The sequence below is a fragment of the Suillus clintonianus genome (assembly GCF_016758775.1).
Source record: "Suillus clintonianus strain FC179 chromosome Unknown DEU56scaffold_52, whole genome shotgun sequence".
NCBI classification, from domain to species: domain Eukaryota; kingdom Fungi; phylum Basidiomycota; class Agaricomycetes; order Boletales; family Suillaceae; genus Suillus; species Suillus clintonianus.
This window is the reverse complement of record NW_024539276.1, coordinates 233,970-260,802: the sequence shown is the minus strand read 5'-3', so window position 1 is coordinate 260,802 and position 26,833 is coordinate 233,970. Positions and strand designations below refer to the sequence as shown.

General features: G+C 48.6%; 9 protein-coding genes across 9 annotated transcripts; 3 read left to right on the top strand and 6 right to left on the bottom strand.

The window, feature by feature from the left end:
• Positions 1-101: 101 nt before the first annotated feature.
• DEU56DRAFT_757444 (uncharacterized protein) lies at positions 102-2,096 on the top strand (the record flags this gene model as incomplete). Its single annotated transcript, XM_041350130.1, is given in 7 exon segments — positions 102-356; positions 408-605; positions 854-980; positions 1,028-1,260; positions 1,280-1,471; positions 1,523-1,589; positions 1,702-2,096. The coding sequence occupies 7 exon segments, from the start codon at positions 102-104 to the stop codon at positions 2,094-2,096; spliced, it is 1,467 nt and encodes a 488-aa protein (XP_041206876.1).
• Positions 2,097-5,892: 3,796 nt separating this feature from the next.
• Positions 5,893-6,588, top strand: DEU56DRAFT_757443 (glycosyltransferase family 20-domain-containing protein; the record flags this gene model as incomplete). Its single annotated transcript, XM_041350129.1, has 3 exons — positions 5,893-6,009; positions 6,055-6,189; positions 6,445-6,588. 3 exons carry the CDS (start codon positions 5,893-5,895, stop codon positions 6,586-6,588), a joined length of 396 nt encoding a protein of 131 aa, XP_041206875.1.
• A 361-nt stretch (positions 6,589-6,949) lies between these two features.
• On the bottom strand, positions 6,950-8,722 carry DEU56DRAFT_981789 (uncharacterized protein). The gene is made up of 2 exons (XM_041359859.1): positions 8,017-8,722; positions 6,950-7,766 (listed from the first exon to the last, which is right to left on the bottom strand). Exons 1-2 carry the CDS (start codon positions 8,383-8,385, stop codon positions 7,338-7,340), a joined length of 798 nt encoding a protein of 265 aa, XP_041206874.1. The 5' UTR covers positions 8,386-8,722; the 3' UTR covers positions 6,950-7,337.
• A 641-nt stretch (positions 8,723-9,363) lies between these two features.
• DEU56DRAFT_813116 (WD40-repeat-containing domain protein) lies at positions 9,364-11,238 on the top strand. Its single transcript, XM_041353644.1, has 5 exons — positions 9,364-9,529; positions 9,586-10,130; positions 10,185-10,277; positions 10,329-10,631; positions 10,680-11,238. Exons 2-5 carry the CDS (start codon positions 9,687-9,689, stop codon positions 10,983-10,985), a joined length of 1,146 nt encoding a protein of 381 aa, XP_041206873.1. The 5' UTR covers positions 9,364-9,529; positions 9,586-9,686; the 3' UTR covers positions 10,986-11,238.
• A 135-nt stretch (positions 11,239-11,373) lies between these two features.
• Positions 11,374-14,122, bottom strand: DEU56DRAFT_449387 (uncharacterized protein). Its single transcript, XM_041346267.1, has 12 exons — positions 13,522-14,122; positions 13,396-13,471; positions 13,087-13,348; positions 13,007-13,031; positions 12,806-12,894; positions 12,672-12,755; positions 12,583-12,624; positions 12,503-12,523; positions 12,202-12,452; positions 11,975-12,151; positions 11,833-11,924; positions 11,374-11,784 (listed from the first exon to the last, which is right to left on the bottom strand). The coding sequence occupies exons 1-12, from the start codon at positions 14,073-14,075 to the stop codon at positions 11,568-11,570; spliced, it is 1,890 nt and encodes a 629-aa protein (XP_041206872.1). The 5' UTR covers positions 14,076-14,122; the 3' UTR covers positions 11,374-11,567.
• A 95-nt stretch (positions 14,123-14,217) lies between these two features.
• On the bottom strand, positions 14,218-16,071 carry DEU56DRAFT_813107 (uncharacterized protein). The gene is made up of 4 exons (XM_041353643.1): positions 15,829-16,071; positions 15,300-15,757; positions 15,006-15,246; positions 14,218-14,953 (listed from the first exon to the last, which is right to left on the bottom strand). The coding sequence occupies exons 1-4, from the start codon at positions 15,916-15,918 to the stop codon at positions 14,300-14,302; spliced, it is 1,443 nt and encodes a 480-aa protein (XP_041206871.1). The 5' UTR covers positions 15,919-16,071; the 3' UTR covers positions 14,218-14,299.
• A 465-nt stretch (positions 16,072-16,536) lies between these two features.
• Positions 16,537-17,133, bottom strand: DEU56DRAFT_449351 (uncharacterized protein). Its single transcript, XM_041346266.1, has one exon. The coding sequence runs from the start codon at positions 16,987-16,989 to the stop codon at positions 16,630-16,632; it is 360 nt and encodes a 119-aa protein (XP_041206870.1). The 5' UTR covers positions 16,990-17,133; the 3' UTR covers positions 16,537-16,629.
• Positions 16,571-19,236, bottom strand: DEU56DRAFT_813102 (uncharacterized protein). Its single transcript, XM_041353642.1, has 4 exons — positions 18,328-19,236; positions 17,894-18,281; positions 17,286-17,843; positions 16,571-17,232 (listed from the first exon to the last, which is right to left on the bottom strand). Exons 1-4 carry the CDS (start codon positions 19,057-19,059, stop codon positions 17,063-17,065), a joined length of 1,848 nt encoding a protein of 615 aa, XP_041206869.1. The 5' UTR covers positions 19,060-19,236; the 3' UTR covers positions 16,571-17,062.
• A 5,836-nt stretch (positions 19,237-25,072) lies between these two features.
• DEU56DRAFT_739765 (DNA glycosylase) lies at positions 25,073-26,001 on the bottom strand (the record flags this gene model as incomplete). Its single annotated transcript, XM_041348764.1, has 3 exons — positions 25,073-25,234; positions 25,293-25,669; positions 25,725-26,001. 3 exons carry the CDS (start codon positions 25,999-26,001, stop codon positions 25,073-25,075), a joined length of 816 nt encoding a protein of 271 aa, XP_041206868.1.
• Positions 26,002-26,833: the final 832 nt, after the last annotated feature.

Here is a 26,833-nt window from a genome sequence, read left to right as displayed (position 1 = left end):
GCCATCGGTCGGTCGGCCCCTGATATTGTTACTAATGCCTCTTTCAGCGTTTTGTTTTCCCATTTATCAATGTTTGTGCGGTGCTGAACATCCATCCCACCATGCCCGACCTCCTTCGTAGCGTCATCGGCCGCTTCGCCCGACACCAGATCGGAGCAATCACCGCCGAGGACTTGTACGATGAATTCTTCGCCAGCTGCTCTCCCGAAGACCCAAGCCTCGGGTCCTTCCACCGATTAGTGCGAAACTACCAACACGACTGGTGGAAGGATCGCTTCGACAAGTTGGGATTTCAGCTGCCGATGCTGAACCTCCATGAGGTCATGGAGATGGTCTGTTATCACTTTGAACAACTGGTGGGTCATTTTCTGTCCTCATCCCATGCTCCTACTGATCAAAATACTTAGCCGATGGGAACCATGTTGCTTGCCGGTCCCCAAATCACCGGTCAGGTCGATGGCGATGCCCTCTGCAACCAATTTTTGGCAGTCAAGACCCATCTCGAACGTCTCGGCACTGCCATGGCAGTCATGTTGGAGCACAAGACCCAGGCAGCATCGGCTGCCGCGGCCACCATGGCCGAGCTTGAGGCACCGATGGAGGAGGTGCATCAGCAGATGTTAAATACCCGTCGGCGATTCCCTGCCAAGTAGCTGTTCTTATTACTGTACATGTGGCATTATCGCCGATTTCCCCCAAAATACCTTAAATGTACATAGTGTTGATACTTGGGTTTCGGCGATTTAATACATGAGCCTTTCACCAAATATTCCTGCCCCTCTGCCCCTTCATGATACAAATTCCAACAGACTGGGCATTGCATACTACATGCATTGCTGCCGACTTTGTGCAGCTACTCTTTGCCTGCCATGTCGCCGGTCGGCATATGTCGGTCTTACCTCCTCTGGCACTAGATGTCCACACAATGATTGCATGTCGGCATCTCGCAATGGTTCTTGCCAGTGCATATGCAAACCCAAGTCCGTCATTCCTGCTGTTCAGTGTGCTATTTACTAACATATCACAGTTCAACTCAATTTTGACATGATTCGTTATCATGAAGCCCTCGACAGACGCTCGAGCGGCAGGATTGCAAAGCATGAAGAGGCTCTGCTTCAAAAATTCCCAAATCCGCCCGATCAATTGTTGGTGAAGCCCTCGGTCCTCGTGGATTCCGGCGGCCGTATTATCTTATGGTATCTTCCAGATGCGATCAGCCCTTGGATTCAAGCAAGTCCTTTCATTTTCTATTATCGGCCAGTATTCATGATGACCTTAGGCCGATATGGAAGAGGCCACCGCCGGCATGAGTTTCCTTCTGAAGAAAAGCATGTCCAGTGCGCAGCAAACAAATTGGAGGACATATGCCGGTCATTTCCATCTCGGCAACCAATCACTTGTCGGCGACCGACCGCCGGTAACCCCAGGATGCATCAATGTCGCTCCTTGCTGGTTCCACCAAGGCCGAGAGGTGTGACATGTGTCTTCTCATGAAATATCGGTGCTCATCCCGTACATTTAGCCGCATGGGTTACCAGCCGCCGGTGGTTTCGTTCCAGAAGTGTCGGCCACCCTGAAGGGGGTCCAAGGTCCGTCGGTCATCATATCCATGCAGCGTTCGGCTCTCCTGGCTTCGGCCGCCCTTCGCTGTGATGCATCCGGAGTTGTATTGGGCTTCGGTCATTACCCATATCAATCTAGGTAGATGGGCCATGGAGAACTCCCTCGGCGACATATACACTTGTTTGCAACTTTGGGCCTCGGTCTTCAACTGTGCATCGGTCATATGTAACCGACAATGCCCTCCTCACCGAGATCCGAGATCGGCGCCAGAGGGGTTCGACCTCATGACCAGCGTCGGCAATTATTCAGATGGCCTCATGACCCTGTCCAACCTTGGTATTCAGCTGCGATATGACCCTGGTGCCATGGTCGCCTGCTCCGGACACATTGTTAGGCACGGAGTTACTTGTATCGGTGATCGTATCGTTTGGGCATGGTTCATGCGAGATAGCCTTCATAATTTCGTGGGGACCCCTCGGCCAGAGTACATGAAATACACCAATGTAGATACGGATGCATCGGCTTCACCTTAGACATCGGTCTCTTGCTATATGCTTCTAGAATATAATTACATGTGGCCATTTAGAATGATTATCCACAATTGAAGAGCTGAAATCAACATTACCGAACACTCGCCGACCGAGCGCCATCTTTGCCGACTTGTAACCGACCGAGAGCATCGGCCCACCGCTTCACATGCACAGCACCCCTCAGGTAGCGGTTTATATAGGCCCACACGATAGCATCAAGCACTTGTTAGGATCGGCCCACCTGATGGAATCGCAGAATCAATACCATCGGCCGACTTGATGGAATCGCAGAACACATGTTATCGGCCCACTCGATAGCATCAGGCTTTTATTTTCGTCGGCCGAGTCGACGGTAGTTTGTTCCATCGGCCGACCTGAGTATTTCAGGGATTCATATTTATCGGCCCACTTGATCGCATCGGCCCACTCGATGACATCGGCCCACTCGATGACATCGGCCCACCTGATCCCATCAGGGATGCAGTCCATCGGCCGACCCGATAGCATCAGTGCTATCGGCCGACCCGACTGCATCACACATTTTCATCGGCCCATCTGATAGCATCGGGCATTCATTTCAATCGGCCCACCTGATCCCATCAGGGATTCAGTCCATCGGCTGACCCGATAGCATCAGTGCCATCGGCCGACCCGACTGCATCAGGAATTCATATCCATCGGCCCACCTGATAGCATCAGCCAACACATTCTATCGGCCCATCTGATAGCATCGGGCATTCAGTCCATTGGCCATCCCGACTGCATCAGGAATTCATATCCATCGGCCCACCTGATTGCATCAGCCAACACATTCTATCGGCCCATCTGATATCCTCGGGCATTCATTTCAATCGGCCGATTTGATTCAATAGTATCGGTTCCATCGGCTCACTTGATTGCATCAGACAACAGTATGTCGGCCGACCTGATCGCATCGGGCATTCATGTCAATCGGCCCACATGATAGCATCAGACATTCATTTTCATCGGTACACCCCGACAATAGCTTCACACCAATCATCGGCCGACCCGTACTCTCGGCCACTATATTCAACATGGGCCCAGCTGATAACATCAGACACCACCCCATTTTCCCCTGGCTATCGGCCGACATGCTTACATCGAATATCACTATCTATGGGCCGAGCTGTAAATATCGACTCTTATTGAGCCTGCCGGCCGAGCGTTAGACACGGGTGCCTCTTTTCGATCGGCCGACGTCCGCTGGCCTGTGTGGAACAGGGATATTTCAACCTCGGCTGCCTGTTTAACACAGGGTATGTGACTGAATGGGCTCACATAACATCAATAATTATGATATACAGGCGCTGCAATATGAATAAACTGGACAATTATGATATACTGGCGTCACTACATTTATCTAATAAATGGTTTCTGATTGTTATTTACTGTAGTGTCGTTAATTTGAAGAACAATTGCCCTTTCAATATGGTGCACCAATGAATATTACAATAATGTGATTGGTATAGTAACATTATAGAAATACAAACTGTGAGTGTTATCTAACAACAAAGCAATGGAATGAGAAAATAATATAACCAGTGGAAATGTAAGTGATTTTGGTGGTAGTTCGAACCTAACCGAGGCAGCTAACCGAAACCGCGAGCCACCAAGAGAATACGTTTTCAGCCTAAGCAGGAGCAGCTAACCTGAGACAACGAGCCACCGAGAGAATATGTTTTCATCCTAAGCAGGAGCACTAACCCGAGACAACGAGCCACCGAGAAATCCTAACCAGGGGCACTAACCCGAGACAACAAGCCAACAAGCAAATAAGCTATATCATTCATTTTCCGCTTTGTTTGATACAAAAATGAGAGCTTTACATGGGGGAACACCAGTTAGATCTCATTTGGGCATCCCGTGCTTTTGGTATGTTTTTTGGGTATCCTGAATGGACATTTTTCATCTTCGGTCAAAAGGGTCCAGAGATATATCATTGAGATAATTGCCATGTATCCTATATTCTACCCCGTGTAAAGCAAAAATGACAGTTTTACATGGGGGAACACCAGTTAGATCTCATTTGGGCATTCCGTGCTTTTGGTATGCTTTATGGGTATCCTGAACAGACATTTTTCATCTTTGGTCGAGGGGATCCGGAGATATATCATTGAGATAATTGCCATGTATCCTATATCCTAGCCCGTTTAATGCAAAAATGAGGGTTTTACATGGGGGAACACCAGTTAGATCTCATTTGGGCATTCCGTGCTTTTGGTATGCTTTATGGGTATCCTGAACGGACATTTTTCATCTTTGGTCGAGGGGATCCGGAGATATATCATTGAGATAATTGCCATGTATCCTATATTCTACCCCGTGTGAAGCAAAAATGACAGTTTTACATGGGGGAACACCAGTTAGATCTCATTTGGGCATTCCGTGCTTTTGGTATGCTTTATGGGTATCCTGAACGGACATTTTTCATCTTTGGTCGAGGGGATCCGGAGATATATCATTGAGATAATTGCCATGTATCCTATATCCTAGCCCGTTTAATGCAAAAATGAGGGTTTTACATGGGGGAACACCAGTTAGATCTCATTTGGGCATTCCGTGCTTTTGGTATGCTTTATGGGTATCCTGAACGGACATTTTTCATCTTTGGTCGAGGGGATCCGGAGATATATCATTGAGATAATTGCCATGTATCCTATATCCTAGCCCGTTTAATGCAAAAATGACAGTTTTACATGGGGGAACACCAGTTAGATCTCATTTGGGCATTCCGTGCTTTTGGTATGTTTTATGGGTATCCTGAATGGTCATTTTTCATCTTTGGTCGAAAGGATCCAGAGATATATCATTGAGATAATTGCCACATAGTCAACAAATCTACTGATTTGAAGCAAAAATGACAGTTTTACATGGGGGAACACCAGTTATATCTCATTTGGGCATTCCGTGCTTTTGGTATGTTTTTTGGGTATCCTGAATGGACATTTTTCATCTTTGGTCGAAAGGATCTGGAGATATATCATTGAGATAATTGCCATGTATTCTATATTCTACCCCATTTAAAGCAAAAATGACAGTTTTACATGGGGGAACACCAGTAGTATCTCATTTGGGCATTCCGTGCTTTTGGTATGTTTTTTGGGTATCCTGAACGGACACTTTTCATCTTTGGTCGAGGGGATCTGGAGATATATCATTGAGATAACTACCACATAGTTCATTTTTTTGAGAAATCGGGAGTTTTACATGGGAGAACATATGTTAAATATCATGGAGAGTCATGGGGAGTTGGATATGGTATTGGGACATGTCCAACAGACAACTTCCTATGCTTATGTAATACAAAAATAGGGGCACACCATTATTTGAGGAATTATCTAGGATTTAATGGTCATGGCAAACTATCCGCACGGGGCCTTATATCCAAAAAGGGCAATTCGGCATTTTTGGATTATGTAAGCTACTTACAAATCAGATTTTTTGAGATACCTATGGTCGAAATTTTTTGATATATCATTGAGCATTCAGGATTTTGATTCTGAGAATACTTAGCATTTTGACTGGCTCATTAGGATAAGGTCTGCTTAGTAATCAACAAAGTGAAGGATGATATATCGGGGGAAGAGGGCATAGATCATGACCCGTGACTCAGATTTTGAAAACATGGCCGGGAATCATGTGTAAACATAGAGAGTTTCAAACGTACGCGGATGTGAGATCCAGGAGATAGTCCAGTAGATAGGAATGCTAGGCGCCAACCTCATCTGTTTCCAAACCTACAGCTACACCCGCCACGGACGGAATGAACACGACCTCCATGGAGTTCGTGATCGCGCAAGAGCGCACGAAGAGCTCTTCCTTCGTTTTGAGCGAGTTTATGGGTATCAGTCAGCATATGGCTGATGCGCTGCAAGTGAATCCTTGGGATCTTGGAGTGCGTAGTGTCTGTTCATTTCGAAAATCTTCGGATGATTGACAGATGTGTTGTGAGCGGGATGTAGCGGCTGCCATGAACCGCGGGTTGGTGATTTCGGAGGAGGAGAAAGCGTCAAGGCACGCGGCGTTGCACAAGGTCGTAACGACTCACACCTCGCACACGTGGGCTGCGGTCCATGTACGTGTTGAGATACTGTCGTGGAATATGTGATAAGAACGTTGATGTGCTTGTGCCTTAGCGTTTCTATAGACCAATAGTTATTGTTTTCATTTCGTCGATGCTGGGAGTTTGGCGCACAGGATGTACAAGGGGCTTCGCGGCTTATATTCAGATGTAAATACTTTCGAGTCGTGTGTGCTGCTTGTCACGATTTATGTGTAGCTAGGAGTTCTAATCAATTATACATTATACTTACAAGTGATTCCCTTTCAGTCGGCACTATGCAGTATGCGGCGAGCGCAAGCTAGTATCTATAGGACGCCTAAGTCTACTGTAAATGCTCGGCCATGTTGGCAGTGGCCAGACAAGCAGGCTGTCACGATTGTAGTTCTTGCACCTTCTATGCAATTCAGCTAAGCTATATCTCACTTTTAAAAAAATGTCACAGTGGATTATAATTCTACTAGATTTCTCCGGTCATTTTACCTATGTGTTACACCATAGTAAATTTATCTAAGGTTAAAAAATGACGTGCAAGCAGGCTGTCACAATTGTAGTTCTTGCACCTTCTATACAATTCAGATAAGATATATCTCACTGTTTAAAAAATGTCACAGTGGATTATAATTCTACTAGACATGTGATGACCTGCAGCCATGCAGTTATCTCACTGTTGTTTGCTTACAAGATGCACGCCAAGATGGTATTTCTCTGGCATAGTCTTATCTCATTTTACCTATGTGTTACACCATAATAAATTTATCTAAGGTTAAAAAATGACGTGTCATAATGAGTTTTGGTTACCAATCCTGTCTGGTCATATCAATTTCGGGTTGATTTCCTGATGACATGGGTCTTGCAGAATGTAGTTATCAATAAGACTGCCGCTGCGGATGGCCCGGGAAGCTGCGTGTAGGAGGCTCTAGTTGATGTTCCCCGGCAGCAGAATGTAACATGACTTGGTTAAGATTGAAGTGACCTCATCGTGGACTGTATATGTAGTGAGATAGGTGAGACATTCGTTTTCGTCAGTGCATGCGGAGCCTCATTCGAATGTCTCACAATTTCTCTCTCGCATATATTAGGCCGTTGTCGACTGAACCTTCTCTACTTCGTTAAGACCTTCAACCTTTGTAAATTTCGGTGGGACGGGTCACGGCACTGAATCACAAAGTCAACCTGATAGGCACGAGGATGGCTAGACCAAGTATTCTCAAACCTCTCTCGGCGAATTTGGCCGCTTTGGCATCAGTGCCAGCATCCACTATAACATTGGTCATGACGTTGTGAGCTTGAAGATTGTAAAGTGGGATGATCATGCGACGTCCTGAGCTCGTAGTTGACAACGAAGTAAATGATGATATAGAGGTTGCAGAGGTGTAAGCTGAAGCCGTAGACGTTTCTGACTGGCCAGAAGGCTTTCTTCGAAGATCAGTGGAGTCAGAGGTGGAGTCAGTTGTGTCTGGGGCTGATTGGTCGAGGGCCTGGACAGTCGCATGAGGTCGATCATGTCGAGATTGAGGGGGTACAAGTTGAACCTGGAGATTGAGCGGATGGTTTGATTTACTCGGTGGAGGTCGTACGACGATGAATGTCTATAGATGCATTGTTAAGCCCCTCAAAGCTGACCAGAATAGCATGAGACGCGCCTCATTTACAAGTTTCTCCCTCTTGTCTTTTTCTTCGACTTGGGGTCACCAGCAGTGTAGTCTACCGGCTGAGAATTGACGTCTGGTTCGGGAGTGTCTTGGTTTGGTGTAGAAATTGAATGGTAAGAATGTTGCTCCTGGTTTGGTTTGGTTGGAGAACAGATGGTAGAAAGGACGAGAAACTGGAAGTATATACCTCGCGGTGGCTTATCCATCCCTCGATGTTCAGGGACCGACGCAGGCACAAGGGATGCGGTGATGTCATGTCCATCTGAGGTGTTCGGTAGAACCCGTCTTTGGTCTGAGATGGCTTCCTGCAAGAGCGCAGCATCGGTGGCCGAAATCGCATAATCGCCAGGCCCGCATACACGAGGGCATATGATTTCAAACGGCTGCCCGCGTTTGGCACCAATGACTCGAAAATTATGGATGTTTCGTTTGCGAACACTCCAATCTCGAAGGCCAGAAGCCTCGCTCCACCCCCCACTGCTCCCCTCCCTGCACTCCCACCGCCATCTCCATCTGCAAAATACACGCATACTCTCGCACCTCCTGCGCTCATCATACCTGTTCCTCATCAACCCCTTATGAATTATTTCGTGTCCACCCCTGGGCTACTCAGTCCTGATTCTGTGATGCAATTCACATCCAATATGTCGCCTGGTATCTCCTCTAGCCCTGCTCATACGTGTTATTTTGGAAGCACTATCGATGAAGAGATGAAAACTGAACGCGCTGCAATGAGCGCCGCTTGTTTGGACTTTGCTGCGCCTGATGTGCGTTGATCGCTGACTCCAACAGTGTGTGCTGTGGTGGTTGTCAATGGGTGACCGGTCATGACATGGACATGCAGTGAGAAAGAAAAAGTCGCGCGAGGTCCGATGCTTTATATAGGTGCACTGCCGAGCTGAGAGAGCTTGTTCTTGTTCACCGGTTCACTGATGCTGACCAGATGAAGGGTTGGGCGCTTCAAAATATTCACAGCCAAACAGTGTCATACTTGTCACGACTTGAAGGATACTTGGTGCACAACCCGAACTTCCAGTCGACTCGACTCTGAATCTGTAAAGACCGACCTTAACAGCATTGTATATCCTGCTTCTGTTGTTCATTCATAGAATCCTGATAAAACACCTGTTTGTGAGTAATGACATAGGCTTTAGCGGACAAATTTGACATGGCAATCCTCGAGCAGTAGCAATGATGCTCGCCCATATGACATGGCCATCAAAAGGTAAAAGGAGGTCTCCGACCACCGCTGGGACCAAAACGACGTCAGAAATGCCTTTGCCAACCGCTGCCAGTGGTACCAAAACTACGTCAAAGTCATCTTTTCCCGACGCTGGGACGGAAAATACGTTGGCGATAATGCCCCTCCAAAAGTTTGAAGGACACACCGGATCTATCTCCGGTGTCATACACCTGCCCGACGGCCAGCGGATCATTACCTGTTCATGGGACGGTTCGCTGCGAGTATGGAACTTGAAGAGCGGAAGACAAATCGGGGATGAATGGCGGGATGGAGAAAGCGAAGTGCGCACCATAGCGTTGTCTCCGGACGGGAAGAGAGTGGTGAGCGGGAGCGAAGATGGTGCGGTGAGATTGTGGGACATTGGCACAGGCAAGGTCATCGCCAAATGGACTGGCCACAGAGAGCATGTGAATTCTGTCTGCTGGAGTCGAGATGGCGAACGAGTGGTGAGCGGGTGCTATGATGGAACTGTAAGTCAGTGGGACGTGAAGAATGGAGAACCTATCATCGCACCAATCAAGACCAGGCACAAACACTTGTATGCAGTCGTCTATTCGCCAGATACGACGACGATTGCGACTGCTGGCTATGATGAAGTGAAAATCTGGGATGCGATGACAGGCAATCAGGTCACGACTCTCAAAGGACACGCAAGTACAGTGGTTTGCCTGGCTTGGACCACAGACGGAAAAATTCTTATATCTGGGTCAACCGATCGCTCGGTTAGGACATGGAATACCGAAACCTGGGAGCAGATCACCGTTCTTAAGCCAGTACAGTTTACACACACATCCTCCCTCTGGGCCATTGCAATCTCTCCGAATGGCTGCATCCTCGCAAGTGCTTCATCTGACTGTACAACGCGATTGTGGAATCTCAACAACGGCCAGCCCATCAGTCCACCCCTCAAGCATGCAAACACAGTGACCTGTATGTCGTTTTCAGCAGATGGAAAACAACTGGCTACTGGCTGCTATGACTACGATGCGTACACATGGGATGTTTCTGCGATTGTTGGAGAAAATTACAATAACAACAACCTTCTGTTGGATCTAACTGTGAGTTTTTGATGTCTTCATAAAAGCATTGTTGTACAAATCTATGCATTGTAGACTGATGCTACACGACGTCCGGTCCAGCGACCTGACTCGGAGGAAACTTCCCATCGCCGGATACCCCCAGGTTTCTTCGATCCGTTGCCCAATGTACGTGATGTATATGCATCTATCTCACATCACAATGACCGTGCATTTTAGGCTGATGGTCATCGAATTCAACAGGCCGAGGAGGTCCGCCCCAGACCGCTCGTAGATTTTTTTGACCACTCCAGGGATCGTGTTCGTGTGCGTGCCCTGCAATATGGACCTGCAATCGAAGCGCCAGTTTCCTTGGATGGGCATACCACATCAGCTCCACCTTCTTTTATGCGCCACTTCTCGTCCCTCTTCCACCGCTCTCAGCCTGATCCTGATGTCACACTAAACCTCTCACCACGCCCATGGTTAGGGTTTTTCTCTCGCCGTGCCCCTAGTCCTCGTACTGTTGGTCAGCGCACATCGGTTTGTTCTCTTCTACTTTCTTCTTTCATGTACTCATTTGTTCCATAGCGTAGATATGTCGCTCCTGTTCCGAATATCAGACGTACTTCGCAAGGACAGCGACGACGAGACCAGAACCAAGGCGGAACATTATTATTGCCGACATCGCATTCGCAGCCAGCGGGTGCCACCACATCGGCATTGGCACCTCCGCCTCCGTCTCCGCGTCCACGCCCTCTTTCCGTCACCAATCCCGCAGTCACACCATCTGCACAACAGATTGGATACTGGACTCTTTTTTTGCGTCGTATTTGTTGTTTTGACTGTTGTTGTATTTGCCGCGGGTCCAGTGAATCTTCTGATGATCGTCCTTGACAAAGGAGCACTGTCGTTCACGCTACTCACCTTTCCCTTGCTTGCGCCTGCCCCTCATTGTACTCGCATTTGGATGCATTAATATCACACCATCAAATGCTTTTGCGCTACAGTCCCATCAGTCTCATGTTTGTCTAACCACAACAGGATGTCCATCACCAAGTTGTGTGTTCTTCGCATTGCCCAGTAGCCTATATATACCACTCTGATACTACTTACATATATTCGAATGCAAGCTAGTATTATTTATGGAGATGCTCATGGTCAGATAATGAGGCGTGACACCTACCTTATGACGGACGGTCCAACGAAGCGACTATAAGTCTGGGTAGTCTCCGTAGAAGGCAGTCGCGCACGGACCTTTCAGGGCGAGTCACAATAAACGAACGGGAAACTCCCAAGTGTCCATTCCAAGATAATACTTACGTGTTGCTATCAGAGGGTTATGTATGTAGAGCAATATGTGATGATCGTTGTGTGTACTCTGAAGCAGACAGCTGCTACGTCCTGGATATTCCTGAAATCCACAAGGAATTGGGTATCGTATAAAACGAGCAAAGCACCATATACAACTGTACTACATTAAACAGGCATGAGGGCTGGTGCCTCCGATCTAGAACGCAACACCTGTTCTGTGATCCAGAAAATCAGGTGAGATACATGAATATTGTTGGCAGCCAGTACCGGCCACGTAGCCAAGATAATTATGGCGGTCCAGATTGGAGAGACGATCGAGACGGTGACAACGTCGGAAGCGCGGAAAATCACGATGGACAACGCTGTAGCAAAGAATGCCATTCTGTCAAAGAATAAGTCGCCACCTCATGTTGTGCAACCAGAAACGCACCCCCAAATCAGAAGAGCATACGGCAGACTGAGCATGAGTGCAAGGCTCTCGAGGCCGAGCATAGAATCCGACATTTCTAACATGAACGAGGCCTAGTGGGCGTAAAGAATGTAGTCAGATGAACGACGCAAAGGAAACGTACCACGCCTTTAGCGGAGTCCCGCCGGCTGTCATTGACTTGTCCGGCCAGGACTAGTGAGACCACTAACGAGCCCAATGCACAGAGGGAAGACATATATGATACAAGTATTGCGGGCGTTTGAGTCTGGACGGATGGAACCGCCAGAAAACTGATATCAACGGCAAGCATCACAGTAGACTGAGGTGGACGTCGATTGCATTGACAATATAAAGCAAACAACAACTCACGAATATCGTGTATCCATTCCATTCACTATTAAGCCTGTTGATGAAGTTTTTCCAACGCCGTCGAACGATGGTGTTATCGACCCATATTTTGTGAAGGGCTTTGCTATGAGCATCAGGGGATCCAAACAGAATGATGTTCATGATACGAAAAAGGACGGTTTTGGGGCGGGCGATGGAATCGCCGTACAACGACTTGTCTGCATTAAGTCGGGCACCTGGCTGTCCACAGAAGTTTACAAACTTATCGCTGCCTGAAAAGCAGTTAGCCGAAGGGCTGCACTCGCAATTAGATTGAGCTCACAGAAATCTCCCATAAATCGAGCTGAAGTCATTAGAAAATGTATCAGAAGCAATTAACTGAGTTTCGGTGCTTAGACTTACCGACGATCCATACAGAATGCTCATGCTCCTTGTTAACACTGCCTGAAAAGACGATCAACGATAACCTCCAAGATCAGGAAACGATTCACTCATGAGAGGTTCCATAAGGCCAAGCATATTTGAAACCTCGTCTGAAGCAAAAGGCGATAGGCATGTTTCGGAAGTGATATTGTCTATCACGAGTCATTTCGATATATCAAGACGATTATTAGTCTTTACCCACCTGCCTGAGTAAAGATAACAATTTCCTTCAGTCTCACAACGACGTCTACCGGAAGGAAGCGTTTGTTTGGAAACAATTCAATATGTCCCCTGTCGGGATAATAAAGTGTGTAGCAAGGAGGTAAAAAGGACTGCAAAAAAGTATCAGCGCATTTACTTAGGTTAGTTAAGGGAACTTGCACACTTCTGAGGCCATACGAACCAGTACTGTGATTCTAGTGCATACCCTGGGAGTAACACAATGATAGAAGCTCGAATGAATATCTACCGGAATTAACTCACGGATGTGGGTGTTGCGTTTTACTCCTCGAACATTATCCAGAATAATTGTGTGGGGTTCCAGCCAGAAAATGACACGTCTGTCATGGTCAGCAAAGTAATAGCCCCATTTTTCTTTCCCATCCACCTCCACGCGCTCCAATGTTAGCTCGACAGACGGATGAAAGGTGGCTGCCTTGCGCGCTTCCTCGTACGCCTGATCAGCAACCCTACCCATTTTGACTGCAGTTCCAGGGTCCCGAACATCGACATCAGTGAAAACTCTCTGGAAGGAGATTGAGTAAAGCAATGCAGGAGCGGTCATAGACATACACCATTGGAGTGATAGAAAAACAAAGCGCCTTCGGGGTGTGTGAGCGGCTCCCATCCCGACACCGGAGCAAGCTCCCTGACGATCTTTTTCAATCTCATTGAGCGCTCTGCCACAAGCATGCTTACTCTGAACAGTCCAAAGGACCTTTCTGAACCTCGAAATCTTGGTTGTAATCTTGGCTGTCGTTATGGATTACAACGGCATTAGAAAGACACCAGCAGATATAATTTACATACAATTGATTCCTCTCGTATCGCTTTATTTGTCCAGGCATAATGGGAGTAGTGATATCAAAGAACCGTCCTGGCATGGCGACAGCCACTGTGGTATGAATGCTGGGCATGGAGATATAGCTTGGAGCCAATGGCACAGAAGAGGTCTGGGGAGACCGGGTATTGGAAGCCACGCTGTTCAACCCTTCGCTTTGTGATTCTGAAGGTGCTTCAAGCAACGGCACTGCGAGGGTCTCGTGAGTCTTCTTCTCTTGGACGGTTGGCTGAGAGTTGAGCGCCAAGCCCGGTTCTCGCAAAACTCTGCCTTTTCTACCAATCGCGACCTCATAGTGTTGGATCAATCGCAGAAGGAAAGAGAGGAGACTTGTATATGACCGAAATGCGGTTGCCCTGATAGTGAGCCTCAACCAAGAGATGAACACGTGAATGCGATATCCTCCTGGCATGATGATTTGAGAACGAAGGTGCCCAAGTACGCCTTGAACCTTCTGACAACTGTCACACTACTTGGACACGCTAAATCCGACCCAACCATGACATAATTAGTTTGAACATGTCAACAAGAAATTCATCAGCACACGTTAATCACACGTATAGTAAATGACATAGTTCATCTGGTTGAAATATGTACCCCGTAACATACTTGATGTAACACGAGTAACGGCACATATCAGTAATCCAAAGCAAAGACCTGTCCTGACGGAAGACTCGCACAAAGCCGACAGGATACCTCGTCGAATGCGAGGCACTGGCAATCTTGTGGATTGAATGGCAGACCAGAGAATGAAGGCATCAAAGTCGATGTGGTTGCAGGAAACACCTGTTCGCGCACGGTGCGCGCAGCGGAGAACTTCTGCAACGTACAGCCCTCGACATCTAGGCACCTCGCTATCCATACTGCACGGCATCCACTGCTACCAATCCTGATTTGCTGGTTGGCGAACGATGGCTTGTAGGACGCATAGGTCGGAGAAAACGATGGCCCTGAGGCCGTGATATCGTGAAATGCGACACGCAGCACGAACATCTGGGTTTCCGGTGCATCATCATAACCGAAGAATGGAAAACCAGCAAGAGCGAAGGAAGATTGGAGTGAACTGCTGTCAGCAGGTCCGTCCGATGGCAGTAAACTCGTCGTCGAGCCCACATACTGAATCAGGTGCCATGTTAGCTTCGGCGTCCCGATTTCGCACCGGGAATCTTCAACATTTGACGATTCTAAGACTGATCTGGGAAGGTCGTACAACGTTAATTCTCGAGATTGACCGGATCCGACAAACACAAAATGCTGGGGGAAGAGAAAATACACCGAAGATGCATGAAGCTGACAGCGGTCGTCAGTGATTGCACAAGGAAGTACGCCGAACTAAACCCACCCAACCGAGCCCAGTGATGACAACTCGAACGCGCGTAGAGGTGTTGAAACATAATACTTGCGCCTCTCTTCCCATCACATTGTCGAATAGAACAGTTACTACATCTCCGCATATTTTGACCTCCAGTAGAAGCCCGAAATCGACCAATTCTCGGGGTTGCGTTTCTAGTACGACACTCACGGGCGCTGGCGAAGGCAAGCTCTCGGGCGCATGATTCGAGACTTTGTAGACCCTGACCGAACTGCGTGAACTTGATATTCAGAAGGCAGTAAAAGAAATAAGTGTCAAACTTACTCGTAACCACTATCAATTCTCGAACCAACAGCAATCGTGATTTCCTTGCGAACCCGATCATGAAAAGCATGATGGGATGTAATGCAACCATGGAATTTCGTTTGAAACGTGATCGCAACACGATTGATATCATGCAATGACCAGAGGCTCACGACCGTTGTCCGCGAGCTCTGTTCAACTTGAAATGTTATCAACCACTTTCCGCCTGGAAGTATTTGCAGAGCTTCCACAAATGCACCGCACCGGGAAATGATACATGACGCTTTTCGTGGATAAAGGTTGGGATCTCTCCACTTTCTATCTAATTTCAAGGCGTTGATGACTGCAATACGAAGCTCGTTGCTCGAGAGCGAAGCTACGATGCCATCCCCTGGGAGATCCAACGGCAAGTCAAAGGATATGACTGATCTGCGCCAGACATAGTCTGCAGATCCTATAGCATGCAAATTACGACAAGTCTGCGTGTTTCGCCGTGCGTGGCATTGTGTTCAACGTTTCTGCCGCTAGACTCACAGAGCATATGACTCACCTGTCTCAAAGAGAGAATGTCCTCGACAGGCAGACATAAGAAAGTCACGATTAGTACGTCCTGAGGGAGATCAGTTATCAACAGACCCATGATAATGTGCTTGATGGTTTCTTCCTCGCGGCCATGCTGTGAATTCTTGAGAGCGCTAGTAATCTGGAAGTTCGTACACAAGCGCAAATACGATCAATCATTCATAGCATAGCTCGTGACCAGTTGCCTTACACCACGATCGCGATGATTAAAAGTTCGAACGTTCGAACGTTCTACGCGCGCGGCTGCCAACGTTCTCATTCAGCCAGATATCACTTGTTCGGTAAGACAAAATGGCGTGATTTTCTGCAGCTTCCATTACACACGACTCAAATTTTAAGACCGATGGCTTCTTATGCCCTGCCACAACGCCAATGCTGCGCCATCAAATGATGGCATCCGAGCTGCTGATTCCACAAGCTCGTTCATTGAACCGACTCAGCGGAATGACCAATTGTTCAGCGGGCCTGTTCATGGTTACTACATCCCCCGATTCAAATCAGCGACATACTTGGTCCGATCAGGAGCGATCTTTACACAGCGGCAGCCTGTGGAGCTCGGTCCTGTACTGTTGTCACATCATTGATTGAAAAATCGCACTATACACACTAATCCAACCCACAGGATGGCTCAAAGCACGCACCTTGCAACCCTGACAAAGCCATAGGCTGAAGCTTAACCCTCATCACACGAACTACAATTGGTAATACAGTGAGTGGGAGATTAGGGCGTGCGTGATGCGCGACGTCGACAAAGCACAGACTTGTTGACTCAATGCGGACTGATCGACTCGAGACATACTAGTTGGATTGATACAGATAGCACGAAATGATGAACGACGATGAACCGCATGGACGCAAAAGAAAGAAAAAAGAAAGAAAAGAGCACGAAAACAACAGTTGCAGACAGCGAGATGAGCATGAGATGAAAACATATGATTGGAGTGTGGGGTAATCCGATTCGATGATTTGCATTAGATGATAGAAAGAGATTTGAGATTTGAGATTCGACTGAACGATAATCAATAGCGAGAGTCACCGTAGATCCAAGACGAGGAATAACAAGACAGAGAACCAGGACGCCAGTCAAGGAAGCGCAAGCCACGTGAACGCGAAGGAAAATATCTTGCATTCATCTTCTCGTCGCCTGGAGCATTCACGTATTTTTTCCGCTTCTCTCGGCCTCGGCTGTAATGGACATGTGCTTACTCCCCAACTTCCATGTCTTCCTCCTTCATGCCAGCCGAGGATGCACTGCGGTGATCAACAGCAGCATCAGCTGCTTCTCTCAACTCCGCGTCTACATCCGCATCACCTTCGCCGTCTGCGTCTGGATCTGTGTTGGGGTCGGAGTGGGGAGAAGGAAGGTGTTGCGCTGGGAGGTGTGTGTCAACTAGGGGGTGATAGAATGGAGGATGTTTCACCCACCAGAGGACACCGCACCGCGTCGTCTGCGTCCAGGATCTTCATCATCAGTCGTCTGTAGGGTGGCGATTGCAGGCGGGGAGGGAGGGTCACGGTTCCGATCTCTCTCTCTGTCCTTTGCAGACACGCCGACACGTTTCTTCTCCTGCAAAATCACAGAAGGCGCCGAGAAAGACGCTGAGCTTGGAAAGACTTGCGACTGCGTCTGTCTCTGCGTCCCAGAAATCACACCAACAGGAATGGTATCCGTACGGTGCAATCGAGCTGCACTGGCGTTGCTACTGCCACCCACATTTGCATCGGTCGTACCCCGCCGTTCTACGCGCTTCATTTTTTTTCTGCAGCGGTCGCATACGGTACCGGGCCCTTCTGGCCCAGGTCCCCATTTTTCTACGCACTTGTTGTCTTTGTAGCGCCCTGGTAAACCACATTGGCGGCAGATGCGCTGGCCAATTGCGTTGGTTGGGGGGTAAGGGATGGTGGGAGGAATAGCGGGTGGAGGTGCTGGTGCGATGGCAGGGACGATGGCGTTAGGAGGTGTTAGTGGGGAGCCATTGTGAGCTGGCGCTACGTCATCAACTCGAGATCCGTTCATTAAAAAAGGCACGCACTGATATTTGCGCTTGACCCTGGTTTCCCCTTCTTTTGGGGGGCGCCCGTGACGGGAGGGGCAAAAATGTGGGTTTGATAGGTCCTGAGCTCGCCAGGTTGATCCAATGGACCTACTGGGATACCCCTGGACTGGTGTGCAGCCAACACGGCACGGGGAGACTGTGGCTGTTGGTCGCGGGCATTGAGAGCGCTCCTTTCATCAGTGGCAGCGTCAAGGAGGAGGTCCTCGATGTCCTGTGAAGTAGCACGGACACTAGATCGACTGCTGGACCGGGAGTGAGATTTATGAGTAGGGCGAATGCTAAGGTGATGGTTATGGTGTTGAATTTGAGGAAGTTGTTGGGGGAGGGGGTCGATATCAGGAATGCGACCGCGTGACATTGTAGCCTGGAGAATGTGAGGAGATAAAAAGGTAGTATGAGAGGGAACTTACGGAGAGTGGAGGCCTGTGGTCATATTCGCCACGGTCATTGCGAGGTCGTTTGGAAGGTGGCTGGAGGGGTGCAATGAGATAAGATGTGTCATCGAAGCTGCCTGAGCGAGGACGGACACCACGAGTGGAGGGGGGAGCGGGGAGAGCTGGAGGGAGAGCACCAGAACTGAGGGATGATGAAGTGTAGCGATGGTGAGATCGATGGTATGGACGTGATGGGGGTTCTACAGTGATACTAGGATTCGCAGAGTAGGGGCTGTGATCGTGCTGGATTTGATTTGGGATGGGTGTCAAGACGAGATGGCCACCTGCATCTCTAAGGATACGCTGGAAACCAGCACGTGCATCGGCAGCGCGGGATTCGATTGCGGCGAGATATTTGCTGAGTTCGTCGTAAGATTCGAGAACAACGCGCCTGCGTGCTTCTGCCTCGTCTCTCTGTCTATCGGCATGGGCTACACGTGCCTCTGCTTCTTCGATGACACGACGAGCCTCGCCTGAGAGGGGAGCACCGTTGACGGTTGCAGCCTGAAATTCAGCTAGTAGACGCTCTAACTTTTCGAGGCGTTTCTTGGTGTTGCCTAGTTCTTTTGTGAGTCTGTCATTGTCGCAGTAACTGTTATGGAGTAGATGGGCGAGCTGAGCGTTGGAATGATTATTAATTATTCCATTTGGTGAAGGTAGAGGAGGGGAGGTCATATGGTTGTTGGTGGATGGAGGTTCTGCAGACATGGATGGTATCGCGCTAGTGGGGGAAGAGGAGGTCCATGATGGGTTTCATTATTATTGGAATGTGGGTTGATAAGAGTTGTTTCCCTGTCGGTGAACACGCCTTCCCTGTCACACTTTTGTGCGTCACTTGTCACCTTCCCCGGTGGCAGTCTCGGCCGGGTTAATCTTGCGTATAGCATCATGCCCCGCTCAACTCCCAGAACAAACGTTGCCGACGCACATCATTTCTTAATAAAGTAAAACCCATTTCCCTAATTCGGTTCTAACGCCAGGGACCCCAGTCACTCATTTCATCCCGCCCCTCCTTGAAGGTTCGGGGTCTTGCCTCGTGTCGGCGCTCATGAAACCTCATGTTTCCGCCTTCCACCACCGCGGCCCCCATAACCCATCTTTCCCCCGTATCTCCAATCCTGTCAATTTACTAAATCAATATCTTTTTTAAATATTAAATATAAATCTATTATCCACTCCCCGCCTCGTGTAGCGGCTACTCCCGATTATTCCCGCCCTAACCGTCGGTATCCCATCTATACCGATTTTCGTACCTACGCTATATCTCTCTCCTCGGCAATAACACACGAGGCAAACACGAGGCCCCGCACCGCCCATCCCGCTTCCACGTATGTTCTATGTTTACACCCGCCCTTGATCAGTCCGGTCCGTATTCGCCCATCCACCAAGCCAAGAAGAGAACCCACACCGCACCCCTACAGCATGCCCGACGAATTCCAGAACTCTTCAACTTAAACTTTGTTTTTCACCTCTTTTCACATTCAAGTTCTGCCTCGTTTTTTTTCTTTTCATCTTTCATCCAAATTCGTCCTCCGTGCCTGACAATATCCTTTTCAAATATTCATTCGTCCTCTCGTCTCCAGCGTTACCTCCGTCACTACCCCCCAGCGGTCCGTTCATGTCCAAACCAGTGTATTCACCACATGCTCATTCGAGATCATCAGGTCTCGATTTCCAGTGTTAATGACATATCCTGACATCATTCATACCCGGCATCTTCACTTTTTTTTCACCCGGTACAGCATATTGCCTCCCTAATTCGCGATATCATCGAGACGCCAGGAACTACAATGTCCAATCTCATTTCTCGTAGCTCGTGTCCTCCTCGAGGTTCCGTCAACTACGTTCTCCACCAAATTCCCGCCATCCTCTGACCAGAATGCCGTCCTCGACTTATCGGCGGCTGTGCAATTATTCTGTCACAGGTGATCCTGCGTAACGCAAGTAATTTTTAAAAATCCGTAATACATCGGCTTCGATTCTCACTTACTGCGCTCGTCGGCGATAATATCTGCATCTAGTGTTTTTCTCCAGCATACTCTATGGGGAACACTCCATCCTTAAACCTCGGGTTGTGTGTTCCCCAACGCCTTCAATCAGTTACGCTACCATCGAGAATGGTTAGCTCAGACCAACACCAATGAATACTACAGCTCTAGCAGCTTTTACTCCGGAATGTTAGTTTCCACTAAATTATACCGGCGACGTGGCGCTCTTGAGCTCTCTCCGTAGTTCACGCCATTCAGCATAAGCAAAAGAATCACGATAGCTTGCCCTTCGATGCGGGTCCCGTTCAAGATATGAAATGTCGTACGTGCTATGTATTCATGGCCGCACCCAATGCGTAGGAGTATAGCGGCGGCCGGATGCAGCGGACGAACTCAACAAGCTAAAGTCGCATCATTTCCTGCGATGCACGGGCTTATGGACCAATTCGTCTCGGATTTCTCCTTCTGATCGTTCGACACTGCTTGAAGCTTCTACGCCTATTCTAGTGAACCTTCGAGTCTAATGTATAGGAGGCTAGCGGCGTCCGTAAGCAGCAGAAAAAACCACAGTCGCGATGTTTATCACTGATAATGCACGGGGATCTGGATGACCAATTCATGTCGGTTGTCTGCTTTTCCACTGCACTCGCAGCTTCTTCGGTCATTCTAGTGACATCGCATACTAATGGAGAGTGCTTACCTGACTGCATTTTAAGCTACTAGCTCAATAAGCCAAGGCAACTGAAAAAATAATTGCCACTCAAGAATACCGTGGACGATCTTCAAGTTTTCAAACACCGATGTTTCATGCGCATGCTGCATGCGAACAGCAGAATTTTGGTGACGGTTAGATTTGCTTGATCGGTGACCAGTGTTCTCATTTTTTGTGCTCCCGATAGGCTCTAGCTGATGAACTCAAAACACACAACCTCATCGGGACCGTGGCTATGGACGCTATCCACCACCTGATGAATACCAACACGCACAGTGCCGACCGGTATCCAATCTCTTGCCCATTATTTTCCCGATTCTGATAACATCGATGTCTTAGCCGATCTTCACGCCTCACCTCTCATAAAGATGTCCCATAAAATCAATCACGACATGAGCACATGTCAATCTAACTTAAACAGGCGCATCTCAGCTGACTTGTATTATTTTGGAGTCAGCGGGATCCAGTGCACCCCGAGCGAAAAGCCAATCTGATGCACGCACGCACCGCGCGAACTACCAAGCCTCCGACCTCGTCGCTACTTCTATGATTTTTGCTACCATGTGCATCGCAAAATCCTGCCGTTTATTCAACCGGAGGAATTACGGGGATCACACGCGAGTAGCAGCCAAGCTCGTCTCGACGTATTGCCCCACACCGATTTATTCGTGCGGGCTTCTCTTGATAGGCGTTGGTGTGATGCGTGCCCCGCTCAAACCGAATTTTGAAGGGGGTGAAGGGTTTCAGACGCCCTCATTATTGGCGAAATGTTTTTGATCTCGTTTAGGCTTTTTGTGGGGAATAATTGATTTAGATGACGTTGAAATGGCGTTGAATATATTCCGCTATGTGTACGTTACACACACCCTCCACCCCCAAATACTCCACATCTAAAAACCGACAATCTTAGCCGCGAACCATCATGACCCAGTATGGTACAACACATGACCCCTGAGCTCGATCGAGGATCGCAGTGCTCTACTAAATCCATCTACTCGCCCCCCACCCGCATTTGCTGTGCCTTCTATCTATATACAGCATCCAGTTATCCAAGTTATGCGACAACACCGCAGGCTCGCCTTCTTCGTTCCTGTAGCATACCCATTTCCCTCATCTTGGCAAACCCTGCGCAGCCATCAATATTAACGCTGCATCGCCGCATGCGCATTGCACGAAAGTAATATAACGCAGCGACAACACTTTCCCGCTTTTGGCGCGCCGTGGAGTCCAATCCATATGCAATCGCCCACAGACTTCATCTAAACTCACGCTCCCATCACTGCCAATGACATAAGTAAGTTCATATTTCAGAAGCCGCATGTATCACGTTTCATCCCGCGACTTCTCATAACTCAATGCTCAGAACGGTTCATTACTTGTTCGGGAAGGCTTCGTTATCAGCCCATGCCATCGAGCGTTATTTTTTTTGGTTTCAGTTTTCTCAAATCTTATATGTACGTGCCACCGTGCATGCGGATTGTTCTAGGCTGCTGGGGGCCCGAGCGTGACGTCGTTTGCCTCGTGTTCGGCGCATGTACGCGAACTGGGCCGTGGCCCGTGGGGATGGGCGCTCGTACGTTCGATGGCGATGTTACTTCCCACCGCTCGTCTGCTTCTGTGTTATCTGATCGGCTGTTGCTGCGTGCGTTGTGCGTTGGTGCTGGGCGATTCGCGGTCGGATCCTGCAAGGTGGCTCGGGCGCTGATGGCGTGCTTGAATGATTTTATCACGCTGGCGCCAGTAAGGAAATGTGTTTTAAGAAACTGGTTTCATCAAGTATGCTACGAACTTATTTCTATCGATTATTCAAAAGTTCACGTTGTCCTCTGGTCTCACCCCAGATCCAAAAAAAATGAAGAACACCTCCGAAGGAATCGAATCGACGAGTAATACGGCTCTTGTCAAGTGACCTCCGGATGCTCAAGAACCCGTCCTCCCGATAATTTTCTAACACGATATAACTGAATGAAGAAGCTCGGCTGAAGACCAGTTCTGCCCGATCGAGATGTATACGTCCATTTCCTAACTTTAGCACGTCGAGGTCTCGAGTCTAACGGGACGCCATCCGTTAGTTTTTGTAAAAAACTAGTATGGTGCAACGGGAAAGGGGCCGGTGGCTGGATACTAAGGAGTCTTCGGCGGGGATGCGTGCCGTATCCCGCCCTAAGCATCATCGTGTTAGCTGGCATCTCGTCACTCGCTTTCCCAGAGATCACTTCTGGACATCTCAGCTGCCATGCATACGCCGTAAAGAGACACATCCCCCTGTCAAAGCGAAAGGGGCCTCCTAGCCGCAAACCGTGCCAAGTGACAGAGAATCCTTGATCTTACACTCTGAGCCATCATCCCGCCTTCGCCTTCCTTACTCGGGTCCAATCATTGCTCCAGGGAAACCCTGATAGGTCGTTTCATGTATTAAATTTTCCTTTTGCTTCTTTGGTTCTTGCTAACTTGACTAATTGTTGTCCTCGATGGGGCGTTTTTGCGCCTTTGTTCTTTCTCTCGTGATTCGCTGTTCGGCCGCTCCATGTCCGCCGGTTGGGTGTACGACCATTTTGGGCTGACGCAGTACGTTTGGGCGGGCGGGCGTAATTACGAGGCGCGTATTTCTCATTTTGTTATGCTCGGTTCGGCTGCTTGTTTATTCTGCGGCCACTGAATTTTTTCAACCTCAGGTGAAGTGGGCGGTAGTTGATTTTCGCGTTAGGCCATTGTTTGATCACAGGCCCACTAATTCTGGATAGGCGATGATCAGAAGATCTGCAGATATCAATGTCTGTTCTTTGTTCATCCCACTCTGATGAAATCATGATTTGGCAGGTCACACATTGCTGAACACAGTAATGGAACAACTAAAAAGATAATCGAACGTAGATTGATTCCAAAGCAAAGTATCAAACTCCAACACACCAATGATTATCAAAAGATCAACGGTCAGATGCTAGCGCTCATGGCCGAGCCCGCTCCTTGCCATCCCCCGTGATGATCATATCACGATTCAGATTGCTAGTGCGCCGCTGAACAAAGTAAACAGCGAAAAATTGTTTCAATGCAGATTCATGCCAACGCATACGGAACAGCAAAACCCGCCCAATCATAAAGCCCCCGGCCTCCTGCGATAGGCTTCCGTTATAACTGCGGTCCTGAGCGCTCCACCCCACCCACGTCTCGCACGTCGTGCATGTTCTGGATCTTACACGCACTCTGAGATAAATCTGCGGCGACGAGCCTCGTGTTTTGCGCGTGTTTGCGAGTTTGTGCGCCACGTCCCAGGATTACCTCGTGCCTTCCACCACCCAGGCCCTGAACATCTCAGGCCAGCGTCGTTTGCCCCTTTTCATGCCAAGGACTCCTAATACAGAGCTCGCGGGAAACCTAGGTCCTAAATTGAGATATCCAATGAGATCGCGCCGACGAAACGTTAAGGTAACGGGCAGGCGATCTTCCAGCGAACCGTGCAGTACTGCCAATGTGCACCGTCTTCCGAGTCGCGAATTCGACTCACGCTTGGATTAGGGGGGCCTTGAGATCAGTCGACCAATCCTCGTTCATCCATAAATTAATGATAGTTTGTTGATTAATTGGGACGTCATAGATTTTCATTTGGTCTTATCTGCTGGCTTTGTAATTGAAAATCGTTCTCGCTTGTCTATTTCCTCGGCGAAGCAATCCCGATGACAAGTTGATGATGGCAAGGCCCTGAATAGCCCTGAGTTCGTCGGGAAAAGCGGCTCGTCACACAAAAGGGCTTTGGCAGCGGCGTACGCTCTGTTGGCAACAGTGTGACAGCGTCGGCCTGACCAGCGCGACATGTCAGTGTCAGGACTCGGCAGGTACGACATCGCTGCCATAGCGGAGGAACTTCGTTACGGCTGCATTGCGTGCTACTTTCGCTTGTTATCATCCCTTATCCGCGTTCGGAAGACTATGTGAATGTGCAGTAAGCACCTGTACCCTGTACACTAGATTAAGCAAATTATATGGCAATGAATCGACTCATCTCTATCACGCCATCGCCCACTCAGCCGCTAATAAAATCGGTCGGGCCCCAAAATTCATCTGGCTCAAGTTTGTCCATCAGCTCGTCCACCAGGATGAGCAGATAAGGAATATCGACATCTTTAACGACGCCGACGCCATCCGGATACCAAATCATCCTCTCCTCATAGGCCCACTTCCATCGCTGCATATAAACTTTGATCAGCCAAAGTCAACCACGTGGTGATAGGAAGATGGCCAACCAGATATCGGATCAGTTCCTTGTCCTCAGGCATGACTTGTTTCCACTCCTCGCTCTCGTAGCTCGTGCAAAATATTCTGTACGAATCCAGGGCATACCGCCCCACGCCTGGATAGTGTGAGACAGGCGTTGGCGGATACGGTATAGTCATTTTGCGGGCCCTTTTAGGGGATCCAATACTTTTGCGTTTTCTTGGATTCACATAAGTCGGCGCGGTGATTTTTAATCTCGCAGGAATTTCTAAGCGGCAATTAGATGGACGAAGAGCGTCAGTAGGGGGATCATCTATATATCGTTGGGACATTTCTTTCAGCCATGCTGCTCGCTTGTTGTAGAGGCCGAGCGGTCGCAGAATATTCACAAGCTCATCATTATCAGCTTATTACGAGATGGTCATCAGCGTTTGTACTAGGGTCTGGAAGGTGGAGCCTACCCTCGATCATATCCCGAGGAGTTGGCCAACGGTCTATGAGCTTCCAAAAGACTGGGATAGCATATCGACCAGTAGTCACGTTCAGTAGCTTGACGGCGATCAGGAGCTGCCAGGGATTATCTGAAACAGCATCTGAAATGACGAGTTGGTCCAGATTAGAATTGCTGTTAAGAAACGTCGTGGAAAAAGTACCCTGTATCAAGATCGGCTTCGCGTTCGCAATATATCCGATGAGATCGTCGAACAAGTCTTGACGGTATGTCGGAAACGCGGACATATTCTTGTGTGTGAAGAGGTCCTCCGACGGAAAAAAAGAAGGCACCCATGACTTGCCAGGATGTGTGACTTTGGAAAAATATTTTGAGATTATCGGTGTGGTGGGATCTGGACTGGTTCCATGGATGACATCCGTTTGCGTTACTACCTTGGATGTAGCCTTTGATTTACTGGTTGGAGTGATAGACTGGTGGAGTGATACGGTAGGAGGCACGACCTTGCGGCGTTTTCGAGGTCTAGAAGATGGGGTGGGGAGTGTCAGGGTTTGGATTGTAGATCGAGCTTCATCAGGCATAGGTGTCAGGTAGCATCTGGTGACCGGATTCTTCATCTCCGTTTCCGGTGGCTCGACGGAACCTTCGTCCTTCGCGGGTAGCTGGCGATTGTGAGTATTAACAGGTTCGAGCTTGCGCTTCTTTTTCGCCCTCTTCGATACCTCTAGTGTTTCATCGCGCGTCGAAAGCGATGGGGCTGCAGGTACAACAATCTCTACCGCGTCAAGTAATTTACGAGGGCCTCTGCGCCTGCGCACTTTGGTGGAAACACCCTTGGCTGAGGGCGTGAAGTAGATAGAAGTCTCTCCTGCGATTGTGGGTACCTGCTGTTGATTTGCAGATTTACTCCTGGTGCGCTTATATTTGTGCACTGTAGCATGAGAGACATGCTGCTCGGATGCCTGTGAGGTATTTTTTGAAGCTCGAGGCTTTCTGCCAGTGGTCACTGGAAGACAATCACTATTTTCAGGCAAACGCTTCACTGGCAGCGAAAGATACGTCTGAGACGTCTGAGGGGTATAAGCATATGAGTGCAGAAGCTGAGAAAAGGTGGAAGGA

Excerpts from the sequence above, each read along its gene's own strand:
- DEU56DRAFT_981789 (XM_041359859.1), bottom strand. The coding sequence starts at position 8,385 with ATGATGAGCGCAGGAGGTGCGAGAGTATGCGTGTATTTTGCAGATGGA. Across the intron at positions 7,767-8,016 it reads GATGGATAAGCCACCGCGAG|ACATTCATCGTCGTACGACC; the intron begins GTATATACTTCC and ends ATGCATCTATAG.
- DEU56DRAFT_813116 (XM_041353644.1), top strand. The coding sequence starts at position 9,687 with ATGACAGGCAATCAGGTCACGACTCTCAAAGGACACGCAAGTACAGTG. Across the intron at positions 10,278-10,328 it reads TCTTCGATCCGTTGCCCAAT|GCTGATGGTCATCGAATTCA; the intron begins GTACGTGATGTA and ends CGTGCATTTTAG. Across the intron at positions 10,632-10,679 it reads CTGTTGGTCAGCGCACATCG|CGTAGATATGTCGCTCCTGT; the intron begins GTTTGTTCTCTT and ends TTTGTTCCATAG.
- DEU56DRAFT_449387 (XM_041346267.1), bottom strand. The coding sequence starts at position 14,075 with ATGCCAGGAGGATATCGCATTCACGTGTTCATCTCTTGGTTGAGGCTC. Across the intron at positions 13,472-13,521 it reads GGTCCTTTGGACTGTTCAGA|GGAGCTTGCTCCGGTGTCGG; the intron begins GTAAGCATGCTT and ends AAAGATCGTCAG. Across the intron at positions 11,785-11,832 it reads TATGCTCTTCTGATTTGGGG|AATGGCATTCTTTGCTACAG; the intron begins GTGCGTTTCTGG and ends ATTCTTTGACAG.
- DEU56DRAFT_813107 (XM_041353643.1), bottom strand. The coding sequence starts at position 15,918 with ATGGGTCTGTTGATAACTGATCTCCCTCAGGACGTACTAATCGTGACT. Across the intron at positions 15,758-15,828 it reads ACATTCTCTCTTTGAGACAG|ACTTGTCGTAATTTGCATGC; the intron begins GTGAGTCATATG and ends CGAAACACGCAG. Across the intron at positions 15,247-15,299 it reads AGAATTGATAGTGGTTACGA|TTCGGTCAGGGTCTACAAAG; the intron begins GTAAGTTTGACA and ends AAGTTCACGCAG.
- DEU56DRAFT_449351 (XM_041346266.1), bottom strand. The coding sequence starts at position 16,989 with ATGCAAGATATTTTCCTTCGCGTTCACGTGGCTTGCGCTTCCTTGACT.
- DEU56DRAFT_813102 (XM_041353642.1), bottom strand. The coding sequence starts at position 19,059 with ATGTCTGCAGAACCTCCATCCACCAACAACCATATGACCTCCCCTCCT. Across the intron at positions 18,282-18,327 it reads ACCACAGGCCTCCACTCTCC|GCTACAATGTCACGCGGTCG; the intron begins GTAAGTTCCCTC and ends CACATTCTCCAG. Across the intron at positions 17,844-17,893 it reads AGGGTCAAGCGCAAATATCA|CTCACAATGGCTCCCCACTA; the intron begins GTGCGTGCCTTT and ends ACGTAGCGCCAG.